Consider the following 19,626-nt stretch of genomic DNA (forward strand, 5'->3'; position numbering starts at 1 on the left):
ATACAATGGAAGTGAACGGTGAGACTATCATTCTGCCTGGAAGACAGGCAGTCATACAGGTTTGGAAAAACATGAGGGTGAGTAAATGATGACATGTTTTGGTGAACTCTCTCTTTTAAGTACAGTAATAGCGAGGCTTGCCTTGCACTGATAATGAAAAAGAGAGATGAGGAGAAATGCATGCAGAACTGAGAGAGAGAGACAAATCTTTGCACTAACACACAGCAAGAGGGAGGGAGAGAATATTTGTGTGGGTGGAATTTAAATGGTGAGAGTTTCAAAAACGCATTCATCTACTGTAGTCTAGTGGCACACACTAGAAAGTAGCGCTTCAATGGCGACAAAGACAAATAATTGTGCACTGCACACCCGATTTCACATCTAATGGATATATCAAATCAACATTTTTATAAAGGATATGCCCTCAATGAATATTTGTGTTTATGTTTGAGGGTGGTTCAATTTTTCATGCTTTCTGGCTTCACGAAGGCTGGGATTTTAGGCAGATGCTATTTGCACCCTGGTGCAAATAATGGTATATGCTATTTAAACCCAAGTGCAAATAGTGGCAGATATTATTTGCACCCATATTTAAATACTAACATACAGTATGGGCATCACTGCTGTGTGTTTATTGTGTTTGTTTAGAGTCCCACAAACACACTACATTAACCCCTACCCCTAAAACTAACCCTAACCTTAACTTAGAAAAAATAACCTTGGTTTTACTACAGTAACCATGGTTTCACCATGGTATTTTTTGTAAAGTTACAGTATTTTTACAGTTTACAGTATTATACAATATTACAAAATTAACCATGGTAACTATAATACCACCATATTACTGTAGTAACACCATGGTTAATTTCATTAAAACTATGGTTTCTGCCAAATAACATGGTAATACAGTGATGCAGTCTACACACAATCGATGCCGAGCCGTGGGAACGAGTGCAATCGACAGACCCCGCCTCTGGATCAAACCCTTCTCTGCACTCCCCGACATTCATCATGACCAAATCACTGCGACGAAATCAACATTTATGTTCATATTTATCTATTATTTTAAGTAGTATTAAAGGAAATATTAAGAGTGGAAAAAAAGAGTGGGACAAAAGGCGAATACGAACCACGGTCGCTAGGACAACAGCACACACACACACACACCATCTTTACACCCCACGCCACCACAGCGACACATACGGTTTAGTTTGTTGTATATTCCTGTGGTTTCACCAGACTATTGGGGTACAAATAGCTGCACTGTGTGGCAGATGCTATTTACACCAGGGTGCAAATAGACACTGGAGATTTTATGTCATATTTACATTTGTAGCTCTATTCCAAAACCTAGTGAGCTGCCTTGCTCCCTATTGTCTACATAGCCAGCTGCCTTCTAAGACAGCTTCCTAACCATAATGGAACCTCATAAGTGAATGATTCAGAACCTCCTACATTGTAAAAAAAAAAAAACTTTACAGAAGACTCAACTACCAATTGATATCAATAGAGTTTGACGTTAGCATGTTGCTAAGCTAACAGTGTGATCCTCTAATAAGCACAAAAATTTAAAGCACAGCAAAATATTGGGTAAAACTGTTTTTATCTATACTTTTCAGTATTGAATGAAATATTAGTATCAGGATAAAGTCTTTGAATTCGGTTTAAACAAGGCATCTTTACAGGAATCAGTACATGCTACGAAACACCAAAAGACCCCTTTTCAGATTTCTGGGTTTGGAACGCAGAAGCAAACTATATTGGGGTAAATTTCTGTAGCGGTGAATGGGAGACCACAGCAGATATTATTATTGCGTTCCCATTTTCTCCAACAGCACGCAAACAAATCCACTATTACGTTTCCACGACTATCCGAAAAATGAACGGTCACTCCCTCAGCAGCTGTATTTGAAATGCAACCACTGTATCCGTCCTTTTATTTACTTTTCATTAATTCCAGGGTAACAAGGAAGACTGGGGCAAGTTGTCAAATTTTTTTACCCCAGTGAATATTTCTCAGGTCGGCTTTGCTTTTTTTAAAGTCAATTTCTGCATAGTCACATACCTTAAAGTCTTGGCTACAAAAAAAACAAACAAAACCTTTGAACATTTTTACCATGCTTGCCCAGGAGTTCACTGAACACACGCGGAGTATATATCAGCACATTGCAACACTATATGGGGCAAGTTGTCACAGTGGAACTTTCCACTAAACCAGTGGGGTAGGTTTCATGTGAACTTTGAGGGGTGACAGGGACACGTGTTCCCACCATCACAACCACCTAATCAAAATCTACACATCTCTTGAAATCTGTGCCCCATTAAATAGCCTATTATAGGCTTTTCTGCAAAATGTTTAAAGTAAGAAGAAAAGTGAGAAGAGTCCATAACAACACAACAGGAAGTCAACGGGAAGCCTGAAGAAATAAGGACTTACCCCAGAAGCAGTTCAGGTGAGCGGTACCACCTGGTGGCCACATACTCAGTGTAGTTTGCATCACTGCCTTCTGAGAGATTGCGGGCAAAGCCTAGGGGGTTGGAGGAAATGAAAGCAGAGAATGATGCAGGAAAGAAAAGGTATTTGGCATGAGCAAGGCTGCGCACAACATTCAGAGATCTTAATTAATCTTGCCATGTTCTTCCCTCTAAAAATAAAAGTCTTCGATAGAAGCATGTGGAGTGAGTCATGCTCAATTTCCGTGGTGTTCAGTGTGGAGGCAAATCTATGAATCTTTACATTCCAGCAGGGACAACACCTGGAGGCTGGACTCCAAAATATGCAACATATGAGGTGTTGAGATGACAGGCTGAGTTTTGAGTTTGTATCTCCTAGTCTCACTTTAGTAAAAAAAAGTTTCATTTACAGTCATGCATTTGGCAGATGCTTTTTTCCCCAAAGCGACTTACATTGCATTCAAGTTTGTCATTATTTATCATTATTTGAAATAAATGTGTTCGCTGACATTAATGCACGTGAGAGAGAGTACAACAAAATAGAAAAGCTGCGTTGAGATGCATTACATTAGTTGTTAGAAACCTTCGGTTATTTTTTCAGAATATTTACAAGATCTAAATTGCAGGGTCCCAAAAAAGCATTTGAGATATAAGTGAATATCTTAGCCGTCTGCCATTTGAGTATATAAAATCATATAACTGGCACAACATGAAATCTCCATTACAGAGAATATGCGCTGTCACTCAAACCTTTGCGAACCGTGCGAGTTGGACAAAACCATTTTAATTCCCTTCCACTCAAATGTAATTTGAGATCACTTATTTTTTGGGCTTTCCAGACGTCACTGCGGATCTCATGACGCCTGGAAAGGAGACTGAGCAGATCAGTGTAAGTATGGGGGAGGCTGAATCGGATGAGTAAAAAGCCTCTGCTTACCAAAATCACACAGCTTCAGGATATCATTGGAGCTGATGAGGAGATTCTCAGGCTTGATATCTGCAGACAAGATTTTTATTAAAACTCACTTTACCTGTAAACAAAGATTACACCAATAAATAAATTATTGAAAACAACATATAAATAGTAGGGCTGTCAATTGACTGAAATTCTTAACTGAATTAATTACATGATGTACCGATTAATCGCGATTAATCGCATATAATCAATATTTACTGAGATAGGTCCCACACTTTCGTATATTATAGTCTATAAATATTATTTAAAATAAATATTATAATTCAGACAATTCAAATACATTACATCATTTACATTTATTGTGCCTGCAGACAACAGAAGCATTTCTACAATATAAAAAGTGGCTAAAAGTCAAAATATTGTTTGTTTCATTTCCACACCATTGAACATCACCCTATTATTGGCCTACTTCCGACTGCGCTATTTTTAATTGTTGGTCTATGTACTCATGCGTCAAACGGACGCTTTTAGAGCATCTCACTTTGGTTACATCACGTTTCGCTAGTTTACAGCATCTCTAATCATAAGCACTGTGTTTTTAGGATGCTGTGACAAGTTAAATATAGTTTGAAACGTTGAAAAATGCGTCTTGGCTTCCCTGCTCGGTTATTGTGCATGGTCCAGCTGTCTTTTGCTGTGTTCAAGACGGAATGATTGTATTTACGTGTTCAGCGCACAGGAACCCCACCACAAAGTTGTACTTACGAGTGGGAAACTCTGGATTTTCGTTGAGCCCAGCGAGTTGGGGGCGTGTCTATTTAAGAATCATGGTGGAAGCAAATTGTTATTGGTAATAATTCAGTTGTACTTGTGAATTTTGACAGCGCAGTTCAGTTTGTATGCATTTCTGTACTGTTATCAAAGAAAAAACGATTAAAATAAGCTGGTTTATGAAGCGAGAGGTTTGTGCAACAAAACTACATTTCCCATCATTATATGTTGCATTATATATAATATTATATGTGGCTGGACGAGAATGATCAAACAGATGTATAAAGAATCAGTTACACCTAATGCGCAGCTTTGCTCTTCATTTGGTTGCATTGGTGCTAAAAAAGCTAAAAGCTCCAGTAAGTGAAAAAGTAAATGTAAAATTGCAAAAAGGGTTCGTCTTTCTGACTTAAATCACTTGAACACACATCACATCATATGATCTCCGACCTCGTAACTGCGAACTTCCCAGGAGGACTTGAACGTACCATACGAGCGCAAGAACACATCATCTGTGGAAGGCTGTGCTGTCTGTTGCTCTCGTTGGTTTGAAGAGGCGTGCTGCCTGTACAGCTGGAGTCGCGCTGACTGCCCCCTACTGCCACATCAAGGTGGTACATCTAGCTTGAATTGGTCTGATGTTAGGAACATTCCTTATTACGGAATTTACATACCAATCGGGGGCATTAATTAACTGCATACATTTTTTTTTAACATGTTATTTCTTATAGCACTAAATTAAGCTTTAAATTGACAGCCCTAATAAATAGATAGCAAACAGATAGCATCCTATCCTATTTGATACCTAATGATCTATTAAACCACAACATAAAATCATACATGCACAAAACAAATTACATTTACAATTACGGATTTTGAAGATGCTTTTATCCAAAGTGATTTACAGTGAATTCAAACTATATGTTTTAATCAGAGGTTGAGCTAAAGAAACACAAATTATATATATATACTGGCGTAAGCCAAAATCTCAAGAAGTACTTATTTTACTGATGTCAGAGAAATGAAGATTGAAGTCTATAAACAAAACAGTGAGATTTCCAATCTTACCCCTGTGAACGATCTCATTGTTGTGGCACCAGTGAATAGCTTTGATCAGCTGGAAGATATAACTTCGTACTTTATCGGGTGGTGCACCATTGGGCAATTCCTCCAACAACTCCAGCATATTCTAAAATATATCGCACAACATGGTAAGTGAAACACAAGATCACATCATACTTTATAACTTCTGTATTTTCTGTCTGTAGCCTAATTTACAAAAATAGTGGCCATAAGCTATTACTTAACAGTGTGAAGCGGGTTAACAAAATAAGAACTTTCTTCCCAGTGTATTCAAAGACCCCATGAAATATCATGACAAGTACAGTTTTCCTTCCTGTGTTGACGTTTTTCCCATAAGTCAGTTTTAAGCTGACCTTTTCCACATATTCAAACACTAGATAGAGTTTTCCCCGTCGACGAAAAGCCTCTTTCAGTTCTACGATGTTGTCTTGCTTCAACGTACGGAGCATCTTGAGCTCTCGCAACGTCGTCTCTTTAACTTCCTCATTCTCTGTGGAAACAAAACAGTGGGTCAGGCAAGATAGAAGCCACTTTCACACATGAAACACATGAAAGTTGCAGTCAAATTGTTGGATTGCCTTTACTGGTAAATATACCACATCTGGAATTCACACATGCAATGGCTTTCCATATTTATCAATTTTTTTCCGTTCTGCTACTAAAATGCCAGTAAACTCTGAGATGTAGTTGTTTTATCAGTCAACAAATTTCTTCATTAGCTCGGATGAAGAGAAGCAATTTAAGGCTGGACTACACTACAGTCTATATGTCGTCTTATAGTGGATTTGCCGATACCAATAACTAAGGTGGTGGAAAAGGTATATAACTGATTAAATCGGCCGATAGTTTTAAAAATCAATTTATAGCATGTAAAAACAATCTCTTAGTCTTTCATTAATATGGTGGGCCCAGACAGAGGCAAAAAGAGTCCAAAATGAATAAAAGTCTCAGATCAGGTTTATTTTTCAACCAAAATCCCAATAATAACCAGAGAAAGAAAATAAAGATCTGGTGCATAACACAGTTCTTTTAACTACAAACAAGCCTGAAACACACAGGGTCTCTTATTTTGAAAAGACAGAGGCTCCATTACAATGTACAAAGTATTTACCAAAATAAGCCTTTATATTCACCAGATAAAGGCTTTTGTGTGTATGCATGGCTGTATTTATAAAAAAATATATTATATTATACATATATACTGTCTATATAGAAGTTGGAGAATATGTACAGTGCTGTGCAAAGGTCTTAGGTACATAAGATGTTTCACAAAAGCATTTGTCTTAAGATGGTTATTTATATCCTCAGCTTTAGTGTGTCAATAGGAAATATAAATGTTAGACTCCCAAACATTACTTTTGCAAATAGAAAAGATTAGAATAGAAGAACAGGGAGCCCTGCAACAGATGTCATGGCCCCCACAGAGACCCCCACTGAACATCGTGTCAGTCTGAGATTACATGAAGAGACAGAAGCAATTGAGACTAATGAGATTGAAGAACTGTGACGAATTCTCCAAGAAGCTTAGAACATCCTATCTGCCAACAACCAAGAAAAACTGTGTCCAGGTGTATCTAGAAGAATTGGGGCTGTTTTAAAGGCAAATGTGGTCACACCGAATATTGATTTAGCTTTTTTATGTTTAATGGACTTTGTATGACATTAAGTGATAAATGAAAACTATTTACGTAACTATTTTTTTAGACATCCTCACTATGCAACATTTTTCACAAGTGCCTAAAACTTCTGCACAGAACTGTATGTGCTGATGGGGGACATTTCCACATAATGGCATTTTTCTTTGCATGCCCTTGCTTTAATTTCAAACACTTGAATATTGTCAATGATGCAAATCCTACAAGGTGTCAGTGATTGTTTTGTTTTTTCCAGCTTTGCCACTTTTATAAGAACTGTAGAATCGTCCAGCACTTACCACAGTATAACATGGAAAGAAAAAAAAAATGTTTTTGCTGATAACCGATAGTTCCAAAAGTTCCAATCAGCATATTTCGGGATAAATATCAGTCTACCTCTACTACAGTCTAAAAATACTAGGTATCATATGCTTATTGACTCCGTAATGGCTACAAAAACTGGGCAAAGCATACTAAATGACTAAGGAACACTCCAGCTGTCAAGTTGATCCGATCATACACTCACGGGGAAACGCACGCCCCAGGATATGAGAGATGTAAACAAACATGGATGTACGGGAGCGCTGCTCTTGTGCTGCAACTCTGTTCTAAAGAAACAAACCAAGTGCATTTGGTGCGGTCTTGGGTGGAAAGACAGATGCGACATGAGTTGGAGGTGAGTGTCATTAAAAGTTAAGCTCCACTCTGAGCGCTTGTTCGCCATCTCCATTTCTTCACGGCCCAGTTTCATGGCCCTGCGCGGCCGATTTCCATTGGCTGCTCACTGCATGACTTCAGATTTGACGTTTGATTTCCTCTAAAATATCAAATATGCCTGGTATCCTCCGACTAGATAGTGAAATGATTTCACTATCTGTCCAATTTGGCGACATTTTTTTTTTTTTTTTTACTTAGTAATTGAATCAACTCCGTCAAAACTTTGTGATTGGCCAAAAACAGACTCCTTGCATCCGTACGTCGTGACCTCAAACATGCTCAAACCATTCATCTGTCTGCTTTTCACACAAAGCATCAAAACTTTTCAGGTAATGTCACAACTTCTCAAGGGGCGGTCACATTCACTCCCATTCAGACACATCTGAATGCAGCAGAGCAGAAACGCAAGCTCATGCGAAGAAATTTTATGCGACCAATTGGGGACTAAAATGTCACACGCTGGCCTCTTGGCTCAGTTCAAATGATACTTATTTCAAAGCTGCGAGATTTATTGTTGCAGAAAAGTGAGTAGACAATATATTTTAACATTTTATAACATTATTTGTTTTTTGTGATCTATTATTTAGATTTTTGTCCTCCTGCATGACATCATATCCTGGTCCGTTGCGTTGTACGAAAATATTTAGCATGCTCAATGCCTAGTGTGACCGCCCCTTCATTCAGCGAAATTGCCAGAGCTTATTTGCTGGCTTAGATGAAATTACTGTGATGTCACACAGCAGGCAACCAAACTTCCGGGATCTTGTGAGCAACAGCTTTTATACGCACTGAAGGTTCGGTGAAGGTCCTATTTGTCCCGTTAGATCATAAATGTTTGTCTTGTTCATATAAAATCATCATAATACCACATTTGGCCTTATTTTATGTCACTGCTGTTGCACTTTAGAAATAAAAAAAAAAAAAACAGCCGTTTGCGATCATCAGAGTTTGTGCAATTCTTTCGAGAAAAGATCCAAACTTCCAACGACAACTTCAGGTTAATTTGGTCTTCATAAAGCAGACATGATAACATGATAATAATGGTGATCTGAGCCACGGAGCTTTTGTTTGCAAACAGTAACTTGGTGACATTAGGAATATTGATTAATGTAGAAACTTTATGATTTTACTAATTTTACAATCATTGGGTAGTGTCTATTGAGCGTTTATGTATATTAAATAGCTATCCAAACAGACCCCTTGCAGTCTGCAATAAATCATGTAAATTATTATTTGCACCACGGAAGCCATAACAATTACATAGCTCATTTCAAAGTCTCCAACCAGTAAATTACATTGATGAAAAAAATGAGGCATTTAGTTAAGTCTAGCAGTGTTTTACCTTCGCTGTCCTTGAACTTCTTAATGGCCACAAGCTCTTTTGTCTCCTGCAAAACAGATATGTAAATTAGTTTGAGCTCTTTCTCAAACATAAGCTTTATAATCATGCTGTTAATGGACTCGCTGGAAAACAACATCTAAAACAGGCAACTGAGATGCTTCAACTCTTTAAAACTAAAACCTGTTGTTTTATATACATATATGCCACAAATGCATATATACTTGTATATACACCGATCAACCACATCATTAAAACCACCTGCCTAATATTGTGTAGGTCCCCCTCGTGCCACCAAAACAGCGCCAACCCGCATCTCAGAATAGCATTCAGACATGATATTCTTCTCACCACAATTGTACAGAGCGGTTATCTGAGTTACCGTAGACTTTGTCAGTTCAAACCAGTCTGGCCATTCTCTGCTGACCTCTCTCATCAACAAGGCGTTTTCATCCAAAGAACTGCCGCTCACTGGATGTTTTTTGTTTTTGGCACCATTCTGAGTAAATTCTAGAGACTGTTGTGTGTGAAAATCCCAGAAATACTCAAACCAGCCCATCTGCCACCAACAATCACCCATGCGATTATCTAATCAGCCAATCGTGTGGCAGCAGTGCAGTGCATAAAATCATGCAGATACGGGTCAGGAGCTTCAGTTAATGTTCACATCAACCATCAGAATGAGGGAAAAATGTGATCTCAGTGATTTGGACCGTGGCATGATTGTTGACTCTGAATGGTGCCAAAAACAAAAAACATCCAGTGAGCGGCAGTTCTGTGGACGGAAACGCCTTGTTGATGAGAGAGGTCAACAGAGAATGGCCAGACTGGTTTGACCTGACAAAGTCTACAGTAACTCAGATAACCACTCTGTACAATTGTGTTGAGAAGAATATCATGTCTGAATGCTATTCTGAGATGCGGGTTGGCGCTGTTTTCTTGGCACGAGGGGGACCTACACAATATTAGGCAGGTGGTCTTAATGTTGTGGCTGATCGGTGGGTGTGTGTGTATATATACAGGTGCATCTCAATAAATTAGAATGTCGTGGAAAAGTTCATTTATTTCAGTAATTCAACTCAAATTGTGAAACTCATGTATTAAATAAATTCAATGCACACAGACTGAAGTAGTTTAAGTCTTTGGTTCTTTTAAATGTGATGATTTTGGCTCACATTTAACAAAAACCCACCAATTCACTATCTCAAAAAATTAGAATACATCATAAGACCAATAAAAAAACATTTTTAGTGAATTGTTGGCCTTCTGGAAAGTATGTTCATTTACTGTATATTTACTCAATACTTGGTAGGGGCTCCTTTTGCTTTAATTACTGCCTCAATTTGGCGTGGCATGGAGGTGATCAGTTTGTGGCACTGCAGAGGTGGTATGGAAGCCCAGGTTTCTTTGACAGTGGCCTTCAGCTCATCTGCATTTTTTGGTCTCTTGTTTCTCATTTTCCTCTTGACAATACCCCATAGATTCTCTATGGGGTTCAGGTCTGGTGAGTTTGCTGGCCAGTCAAGCACACCAACACCATGGTCATTTAACCAACTTTTGGTGCTTTTGGCAGTGTGGGCAGGTGCCAAATCCTGCTGGAAAATGAAATCGGCATCTTTAAAAAGCTGGTCAGCAGAAGGAAGCATGAAGTGCTCCAAAATTTCTTGGTAAACGGGTGCAGTGACTTTGGTTTTCAAAAAACACAATGGACCAACACCAGCAGATGACATTGCACCCCAAATCATCACAGACTGTGGAAACTTAACACTGGACTTCAAGCAACTTGGGCTATGAGCTTCTCCACCCTTCCTCCAGACTCTAGGACCTTGGTTTCCAAATGAAATACAAAACTTGCTCTCATCTGAAAAGAGGACTTTGGACCACTGGGCAACAGTCCAGTTCTTCTTCTCCTTAGCCCAGGTAAGACGCCTCTGACGTTGTCTGTGGTTCAGGAGTGGCTTAACAAGAGGAATACGACAACTGTAGCCAAATTTCTTGACATGTCTGTGTGTGGTGGCTCTTGATGCCTTGACCCCAGCCTCAGTCCATTCCTTGTGAAGTTCACCCAAATTCTTGAATCGATTTTGCTTGACAATCCTCATAAGGCTGCGGTTCTCTCGGTTGGTTGTGCATCTTTTTCTTCCACACTTTTTTCTTCCACTCAACTTTCTGTTAACATGCTTGGATACAGCACTCTGTGAACAGCCAGCTTCTTTGGCAATGAATGTTTGTGGCTTACCCTCCTTGTGAAGGGTGTCAATGATTGTCTTCTGGACAACTGTCAGATCAGCAGTCTTCCCCATGATTGTGTAGCCTAGTGAACCAAACTGAGAGACCATTTTGAAGGCTCAGGAAACCTTTGCAGGTGTTTTGAGTTGATTAGCTGATTGGCATGTCACCATATTCTAATTTTTTGAGATAGTGAATTGGTGGGTTTTTGTTAAATGTGAGCCAAAATCATCACAATTAAAAGAACCAAAGACTTAAACTACTTCAGTCTGTGTGCATTGAATTTATTTAATACACGAGTTTCACAATTTGAGTTGAATTTCTGAAATAAATGAACTTTTCCACGACATTCTAATTTATTGAGATGCACCTGTATATATATATATATATATTAAATGCTGACAATGGTTCTACTAAATGGAACAATGTGTTAAAGGGATAGTTCACCTAAAAATTAAAATTCTCTCATCATTTACTCACACTCATGCCATCCCAGATGTGTATGACTTTCTTTCTTCTGCTGAAATGAAGATTTTTAGGTCCAAACAATGCAAGTGAATGGTGGCCATAACTTTGAACTTTAAATCTGGAGTCTTATGTTTAAGTTCTTTTACCTCCACTTCCATCTCCATTTTCACTTTCACTTCCACATTCTTCTTTTGTTTTTTGGCAATTCACATTCTTTGTGTATATCACCCCCTACTGGGCAGGGAGAAGAATTTCAAGCACAAAATTACTTAAATATTGATCTGTGTCTCACTCACACCTATCATATCACTTCTGAAGACATGGATTTAACCACTGGTGTCTTGTGGGTTACTTTTATGTTTTTTGGATCTTCAAAGTTTCGGCCACCATTCACTTGTACTGTATGGACCTATAGTGCTGAAATATTTTTCTAAAAATCTTGATTTGTGTTCTGCAAAGGACAGAAAATCATCCACATCTTGAATGGTATGAGGGTGAGTAAATGATGAGAGAATTGTTTTTCATTTTTGGGTGAACTATTCCTTTAAGTTAGCACATTAACTTAGCCCTGCTAAAGCAAAAATGAAATATACTGAAAAAATAAAACTAAACTTCAAAACTATAATAACTTTTCAACACCATCATTCAAAGAATAATTCATTAAATGTATATTAGGATGTCTTATTGTTAGCTGGAAGTATTAAATGCACATTTTTAGCCATGTTTTTCACTAGTCCTCGTGGAGGAGAATTGTTCACCCACTGTCAGTCACACAGAGTCCCTGTCATCTGTGGTGTTAGGTGAAGCCCCCTTTTCTTATCTTTGTCATTTAGAGCTCTCATTTTGCACTAAAAAATGCTTCATAGTGAAAGTGTTTGTGTGGTATGATCATGCCTGCTGCTTAAACCCATCCATTCATCACAGCTGGGGTATTCTGTGTCAAATTAACCACATTTCACAAACCTTCCCAGCTGAAATGTTTGTTAACACTTTTTCTGAAGAAAGAAATACATAAATAATAAAATCCAAATGTTAAATGCAGTGGATCAATATTTACTGAATAATCCATTATTTTGTAGAGGGGGGGGGGGATCAAAATGAAATTTTTTACCAATGTTTTTGGAGCAAAACTACAGATAAGAAATAACCTTAAAAAGGTGGAAGTGTCATGATTTTATTTTTACACAGAGATAGGTAGGTCTATTACCAAAATCAGTAGACTTCAGCATCCCTTGTTGCATTATATGTCAATTAATTTTTCCCATTTTAAATAGTTAAAATTTCACATGGCGCCGCATTGAGAGTCCCATATCTCTGGGATTTAACCCCATAGGGCCTTAACAATGAACTTACGAGAAGTGTGTTCAGAACCTGAATCTAAAAGGACATTAAGAAATCTTTAACACGTCTGGAGTTATAGGCACTCAAACTTTGGAAAAACAACACAATAAAAGCGTTTTCCCCCCCTCTATTTTTGGACTCCATTGGCATATAATGCAACAATGGGTGTTGAAGTCAGCTGATTTTAGTTATAGACCTACCTATCTCTATGTAAATATAATACAATGATGCTGCCACCTTTCTAAGAATTTTTTTTTGACCTGTAGTTTTGCTCGAAAATAATTTTTTAAAAGGAGGGACGAGTCTAAATAATGTTTTGTGGTAATCAATATTATGATATAAATGCTGTCGATTGAGCTTAACTTGTATTGAACCCCGAATATTCCTTTAAACCACTATGTTTGTCAACTCTAGGACCAAATCCACGCAACGCCCAAGCTCTGAAGATTTCAGTAGACCACTGAAAGTAGCATGTGAACCAGCTACAATTAAACTGAAAGAGAATCCCAACTGAAAGTCCCACAACAGGGAATTACCCACGGCCTTGAAAGCTCCTATGTCTTTTTCACTTCAAGCACAGCTTGTCAAGAACATATGAATCATGATCAGAAATGATCAAGAGGCACAGCAAGCATGTGGGGCTGGAAAAAGGAGTAGCTTTTCCATATTGAATTACTAGAGCCCCTGCATGGGGTCCTTACAGAAAAACCTGCCCTCTTTAATTACACTGTATTGTGAGTCTTTCCTTCGCTTTTATCATAAAGGACTAGGCTACTTAGACCATGCCTTTAAAGTCCTTTAGTGTTTAAAGGATTTTTGAGAGCATAGTGCAGTGGCAAAATATTCTGATTTGTTTTCCGCTTATTACTAACCCTTCAAGTTGCGTCCCTTTCCCGCAGTGCCCTTTTAGGGTGCAAAAATGCCAGTTGGAAAACGCCTATTTACACAGCAAACTAACAAACACAGGAGCCTTCAGTTAAGCTAAACCACTGGTGACAGCAACTAAACAACTGAACAAGCTGTGTTTTACAGCTTCTTAAAGAAAACAACCAATAAACGTTGTATAATGCATTGAGAGCTTCAGCCTAATACAGTCTGAATTGAATGTGATGACATAAAACATACAGCGCAACTTACAGCGTGTAATGTAGATTCATGAACAAATTTAAATTCTTTTAAGAGTCACTCTTTTAAAAAGTCTCACAAACTTGGTTTGACTTGAATCAGTCTGACGAATCTGGATGATCTCACTGAATCAGTCAGAATCACTTATCAAATCACAAGTCTTTTCGTCACGTCTGATTCAACAAAGCAAGAGATGTTTTGTGTACGTGGGAAGCGAAGGCTAGCCTGTCTGGTCTGATCCTACAGAAGAGCTACTGTAGCACAGATTGCTGAAAAACGTAATGCTGGCCATGATAGAAAGGTGTCAGAAGTTATGAGAGGCATATTTATCTTTTTTTTTTCATTGCACAAAAAGTGTAACTGTATGCACATGTATTTGTTGGTATGTTTGGTATGTGATAACCGTGTGTGCATGTGCACGTATACAATTTATCTATACACTATGTATGCTGCTTGTAGGATGATGCCACATGAAATTTCATTGTACAGGACATAATGGCAATAAATAAATTCAATTCAGTTTAGTGCGTATAGTAAATAATTTTACAATTACATTTGCTTCGGGAGCAGCCCGAGTCACCTGAAATTTACTGAATTTTCAATGCAGTAAAAACCCTGAAAACAAGCCAAAGTGGCTCGTAAGAGTGATGGAGTTACCCGCCACTGCCGATTTCTACCTGCATTTGGCAGGTGTTAATTTCAAACTCTGATTTTAATGCTTGTATTATGGACCCGACTACATTTACACACTTGTTCCAATGTGATTAGCTTCTGCGGCAGCTCACCTGATTAAATGTTGGACTTTGGACTCTTATGGTTGGAGCCCATCCAAACACGCCAGATGACATGTGAGATGAAAGTGTCATACTGTAGAAGTGACACCAAATGACGTGGCTGCTTCAGAAATTGTGCTTTTCATATCGCATTTGCTATGAAGACACTATCGGTTAAGTTTAGGTGTTTGTTAGGACCTAGGTTGTCTGTTTTGTTTCTATGTCTCATTTCATTTTAAAACACTACTGTTTAGGTTTACATTGAAGTTTTAGGTTAGGGAGGTACGTTTTACTCATTAAAACCTGCATCTAATATTCACCTTAAAAACCTCGGGTCTGATTACTAGGGGTGTAACGTTCTAATTTCTCATGGTTCGGTTTGTATAACGGTTTTAGGGTCACAGTTTCCGTACGGCTCGGTATTTGCAATGTTCTGCAAAAAAAAAAATTTCTTGCTTACGTATGTAACCTCGGTTCCCTGAGATGAAGGGAACGAGACATTGCATCACTAAGCTGATGCTATGGGGAGTGTCTTTCTACACGACCTAGTTGAAACCTTTCTACAATAATGCCAGTATTGGCTATGGTGTTTGAGCCCCGCCATTTATGGTGCGAAGCTGACCGGTATAAAAGTGGGCTTGCAAACACCACTCCTCAGACTTTTCTGACTGAGGGACAAAGAGCGCATCGCTCGCACCTCAAAAAACCCTGAGTCCGTAGTGCAGCCAGCTTACGCAATGTCTCGTTCCCTTTATCTCAGGGAACCAAGGTTACATATGTAACTAAGACATTTCCTTACGATTCAGTACATTTAACATTGCGTCAATAAGCTGACACATATGGGGAACAGATTCCCATCACGCCGCACTACACGACATAACCTTCCCAGAGAGGAAACATGATGCCGCAGTCCCGCGGGACGGCGACCGACATTAGTATGCTGCAAGTGAATGACCCTCATGGTGTGCCAGGAGGGGAACACTCAGAATATATATATATGAACTATGGTCATATAGTATGAATTAAGCCCTTGACGAACCCAGTAGGGAAGGAAGTTTATTTGTACTGAAAGTGCCTGTGACTTTTGTGAAATATAACAGTCTGAATGCAGGCAGTTGTGTAAAAAGACAGGGAGCCCGTACTTAAAAAGAGGGGCATAAGTAGATGTTTGGCCAATGAAATAGGAAGCACTCTAGACAGAGATGACTTGCTATGAGAGAGACGTTAAATCTAAGTTGTAAAACCTTGAGAATGTGTTTTGAGAAGACCATCCTGCTGCAAAACATATGTCCTGTAAGGACATGCCCATGCCCTAGTTGAGTGTACTTTCACACCAACTGGGAAATTCACACCCCGCGACCTGTAAGCCAGGGTGCTCGCATCAACGATCCAGTGAGAAAGTCTTTGCTTGGAGACGGTCATTCCTTTTGTGCATCCTCCATAGCACACAAAGAGCTGGTCAGACAGTCTGAACTGTCTGGTGCGCTCAACGTATGTGTGTAGTACTCGCAAAGGGCATTACAAATGCAAGGACTGTTCCTCATCCAAATTAATGGAGGGAAAAAGGCTATGGGGGCTATGAACAGAAAAATCCGGGTCTTCAGCCCGATCAGCCAGGGTCAAGCTACGCGCCTGTACACAACGCTTGCAGAACAGTGATGTCATCAAGTTGACCCACGAGAAACACAGGCGAACCATAACCATCTACAGATCCATTCAGGTGCATTAACGGAGGTTGTAACCGCACGTGTCTATTTGATGCTTTATTTTCTCCGCAAAACCTTGTGCTCCAAATATCCGTCAATAAACTTGGTGAACCGCGGTGCCAGTGCTTACCGAACCGTGGATGCGAAACCGTACGGTTCGTTTTTTTTTTTACCGAGAACCGCTACACCCCCTGCTAATTACTACGGATGCACCGATACCACTTTTTTCTCTTATGCTCCGATTCCGATATCTGAAATCTCAGTATCGGCCGATAACGATCTGATACCAAAAAGAAGGATAGAAAAGAAGGCAGTTTTTTTTTTAGCAAAATTTTTTCAATTTTGTATCTGGATTTTAAAGGATTCAGATCTATTTTTTTGTTCAATTTAGTTGTAAGATATCAGTTCACTTTTCATTCACTGTTATTTTTTTGGAACCCACTAAACATAAATATTGTTATAATTTGTAAACAAATAATAATAATAATAATAATAGATTATTATTATTATTACTATTATTATTGACTTTTAGAATTTTAAATACAACAGTAATATTTCTCAATCGTGCACCTTTAACTTTAAAACCCTCGGGCTTTTATTTTGACATTCTGAACTCTCCAGGAAGTCCTGTATGTGTCTGTTTGTTGGCAAATTCACAGTATTTTAATTCGCTTCTAATTCAAATTCTGGTAAAATGCTCATCCGGTGCCATTCTAAATGCATATTATAAATGAACCGAACTATTGAGCATCTTCACCTGAGATGTTGTTCGTGAGTAGCGCTCAAATATCGCACTCTGCGTGAAGGCTAAAAATAGCCGCGAGTGTGTATGTGTCAACAAAGCGGCACCATTCACTAACGCATTGGCACAGAGCTATTGCACATCTTCAAGTGGCTTTGAATAAAATGCACGAGTCATATGAACTACTTTAATGGTGTTTTTATGGTTCTTTTGTCATTTTTGGAGCTTGACAGTAACGAACATGACATAACACACAGTATCGGATTTGGATCGGGCTCGTCGAACCGATATCCGATCCATCTAAAAACGTGAGTACCGATCCAAGCCATCCCTACTGATTATGACCCCATTTCACTTGCTTTTGGTGCCCCCTGCTGGACATTTCACTGGGAAACTGCAGCCAAATGTGTAATGAAGCACGTAATTTTGTTTTGCAAAAATATCGCCACGGTCACGTTATGTTTGTGAGATCAGGCTGGAATAAATTGAGATGCATGATTTTGGAATCAGATCGTGACTCCCTGAATCAGACTCGCATTAAATCATGGGGTGCCTGAAGATACCCCTAGGGAATTGTAACAATTTTGTTGGGTCATTTCCCGGTCCCGTTCCCCCTTTTTCTCACCTACTGTCCTGTCTCTCTCTTGACTGTCCTATAAAATAAAGGCTAAAAAACAAATAAGAGTGATATTAACCCACAAAGTGTGAAATAGGAGCACATGTCAAATTAATAAAATAATTGCTTTAATACTTAAAAATAGTGTTATCTCAGGAAGTAATTCTTTTAGATGTCAAGAATAATATAGTAAAAATCAATTACACTATTATACCCACACACATACATATATACATACATCCCCACACACACACACCCATCCATCCATCCATACATATCATAAATATTATAATGAGTTTAAATTAAGAATTCAAGCATCACCACTCTTTCTTGTTTGTGATTTGTTTCAATTGCCCCCTGGTCTCCCCTACATGTATCACAACCTATAATGATTTACTTCATCACCATGCAACAGACTGCAAATATTCTCTTTGCATTTCTGACACCATTTAGCAATCACATATTTTAAGTTTCTTCACATACCAGTACTTGAAGAACCCGTCTATCTCTCAGAATATATATAGGAGGTGAATGAGTCATGGACAGTGTAGAAAGCGGAAGGGCTGGGGGGATCTGAAAGGTGTTTATTTTCACTGCTTCAAAACGCCCCACGCGCATCCGTGTCTCATATTGCTGATACCATGGTGACCAACCCATAACTGTATTGTATGGTGTGTAGTGTGTATATGTACTAAAAATATACGTTTACCTTCCAGACAGAGTGGTCTGATAATACAAAGTGACATCAAACAATGACATATCTGATATTTGGTGACAGGCAATCCGATCTTAAGCGCTTCCGTTTTGGTTTACGCCGTGTTAAAGTATAGGTCAGGTGTACTTGTGAGAGACAAGCTGTTGACTCTAGTTTGTTGATGGGAAACAAAGGGTCCACTAAGGTGCCGATGGGGGCTCAAAGCACTCAGAACTGTCAATATATCACAGGGGGGTACACAAGTGTCTGTGTCTCGGGCCATTTAGTCTATAACTGTAACTCTAGCATGTGCACATATTAGGATTACAAGTTACAAGCTTGTTTTTTTAATTACTTAATCTTCGTAGCTTTCTTCAAGGCCATTGTGTTCTCTAACAGAGGGTGGGGAGGTCGGATCATTTGAGAGGGGATTTCTTTCAACATGAGACAGAAAGTCAATACTTTAACTTTACATGGGCCTCTGGTTTATGCATAACCATCCCTGCAGAAATAAAAGAAAAAAGACCAGCATTAGATGATTTACTGGTCTTAGCTGGCCTCCCAGCCAGGTCGGTCTGTTTGCAGGTTTAAGAGTGGCATTTTTCAACTGAGACCAGCTTAAACCAGCTAAGAGCCGATTTACTTCCACATCGAACCTACACCTGACGTGCACCTCTCCAAAAATGTAACCACACGTCCTGTCTATGCAGACCACAACAGCTGTGATTGGTGCGCTTTGAAACCAAAGACCATCCTCCAGGATCACGATAAAATTTATAAACGCTGTGCTTTATTTCTCGGGACTTTTACTGGATATATTTGGTTTGTGAGTGAAACAATATTTAGTGTGTTCTACTCGACACCTTTCCAATCAGTATCACATTTTGACTGTGTGTCTGACAGTATAGTGTACAGCAGTGGCTCTCAACTGGTTTTGCTTCGGGACCCAGATTTTACATTGGACATTTCAAGTATAAATGCATGAATCAAATGACATTATTTTTGTTAAGTCAACACA

General features: G+C 38.8%; 1 protein-coding gene across 7 annotated transcripts in view; it reads right to left on the reverse strand.

The window, feature by feature from the left end:
- LOC127427995 (cyclin-dependent kinase-like 5) overlaps positions 1 to 19,626 on the reverse strand; it is a 66,139-nt gene that overhangs the window by 29,626 nt on the left and 16,887 nt on the right. For all 7 annotated transcript variants that reach the window (XM_051676023.1, XM_051676021.1, XM_051676024.1 and 4 more), the window contains 5 exons: positions 8,918 to 8,963; positions 5,578 to 5,714; positions 5,210 to 5,330; positions 3,392 to 3,451; positions 2,438 to 2,528 (listed from right to left, as the gene is read on the reverse strand). In XM_051676023.1, the coding sequence (XP_051531983.1) occupies positions 2,438 to 2,528; positions 3,392 to 3,451; positions 5,210 to 5,330; positions 5,578 to 5,714; positions 8,918 to 8,963 (455 nt within the window). The remainder of the gene's footprint in view (positions 1 to 2,437; positions 2,529 to 3,391; positions 3,452 to 5,209; positions 5,331 to 5,577; positions 5,715 to 8,917; positions 8,964 to 19,626) is intronic.

Source organism: Myxocyprinus asiaticus, chromosome 37 (assembly GCF_019703515.2).
Source record: "Myxocyprinus asiaticus isolate MX2 ecotype Aquarium Trade chromosome 37, UBuf_Myxa_2, whole genome shotgun sequence".
Taxonomy (NCBI): domain Eukaryota; kingdom Metazoa; phylum Chordata; class Actinopteri; order Cypriniformes; family Catostomidae; genus Myxocyprinus; species Myxocyprinus asiaticus.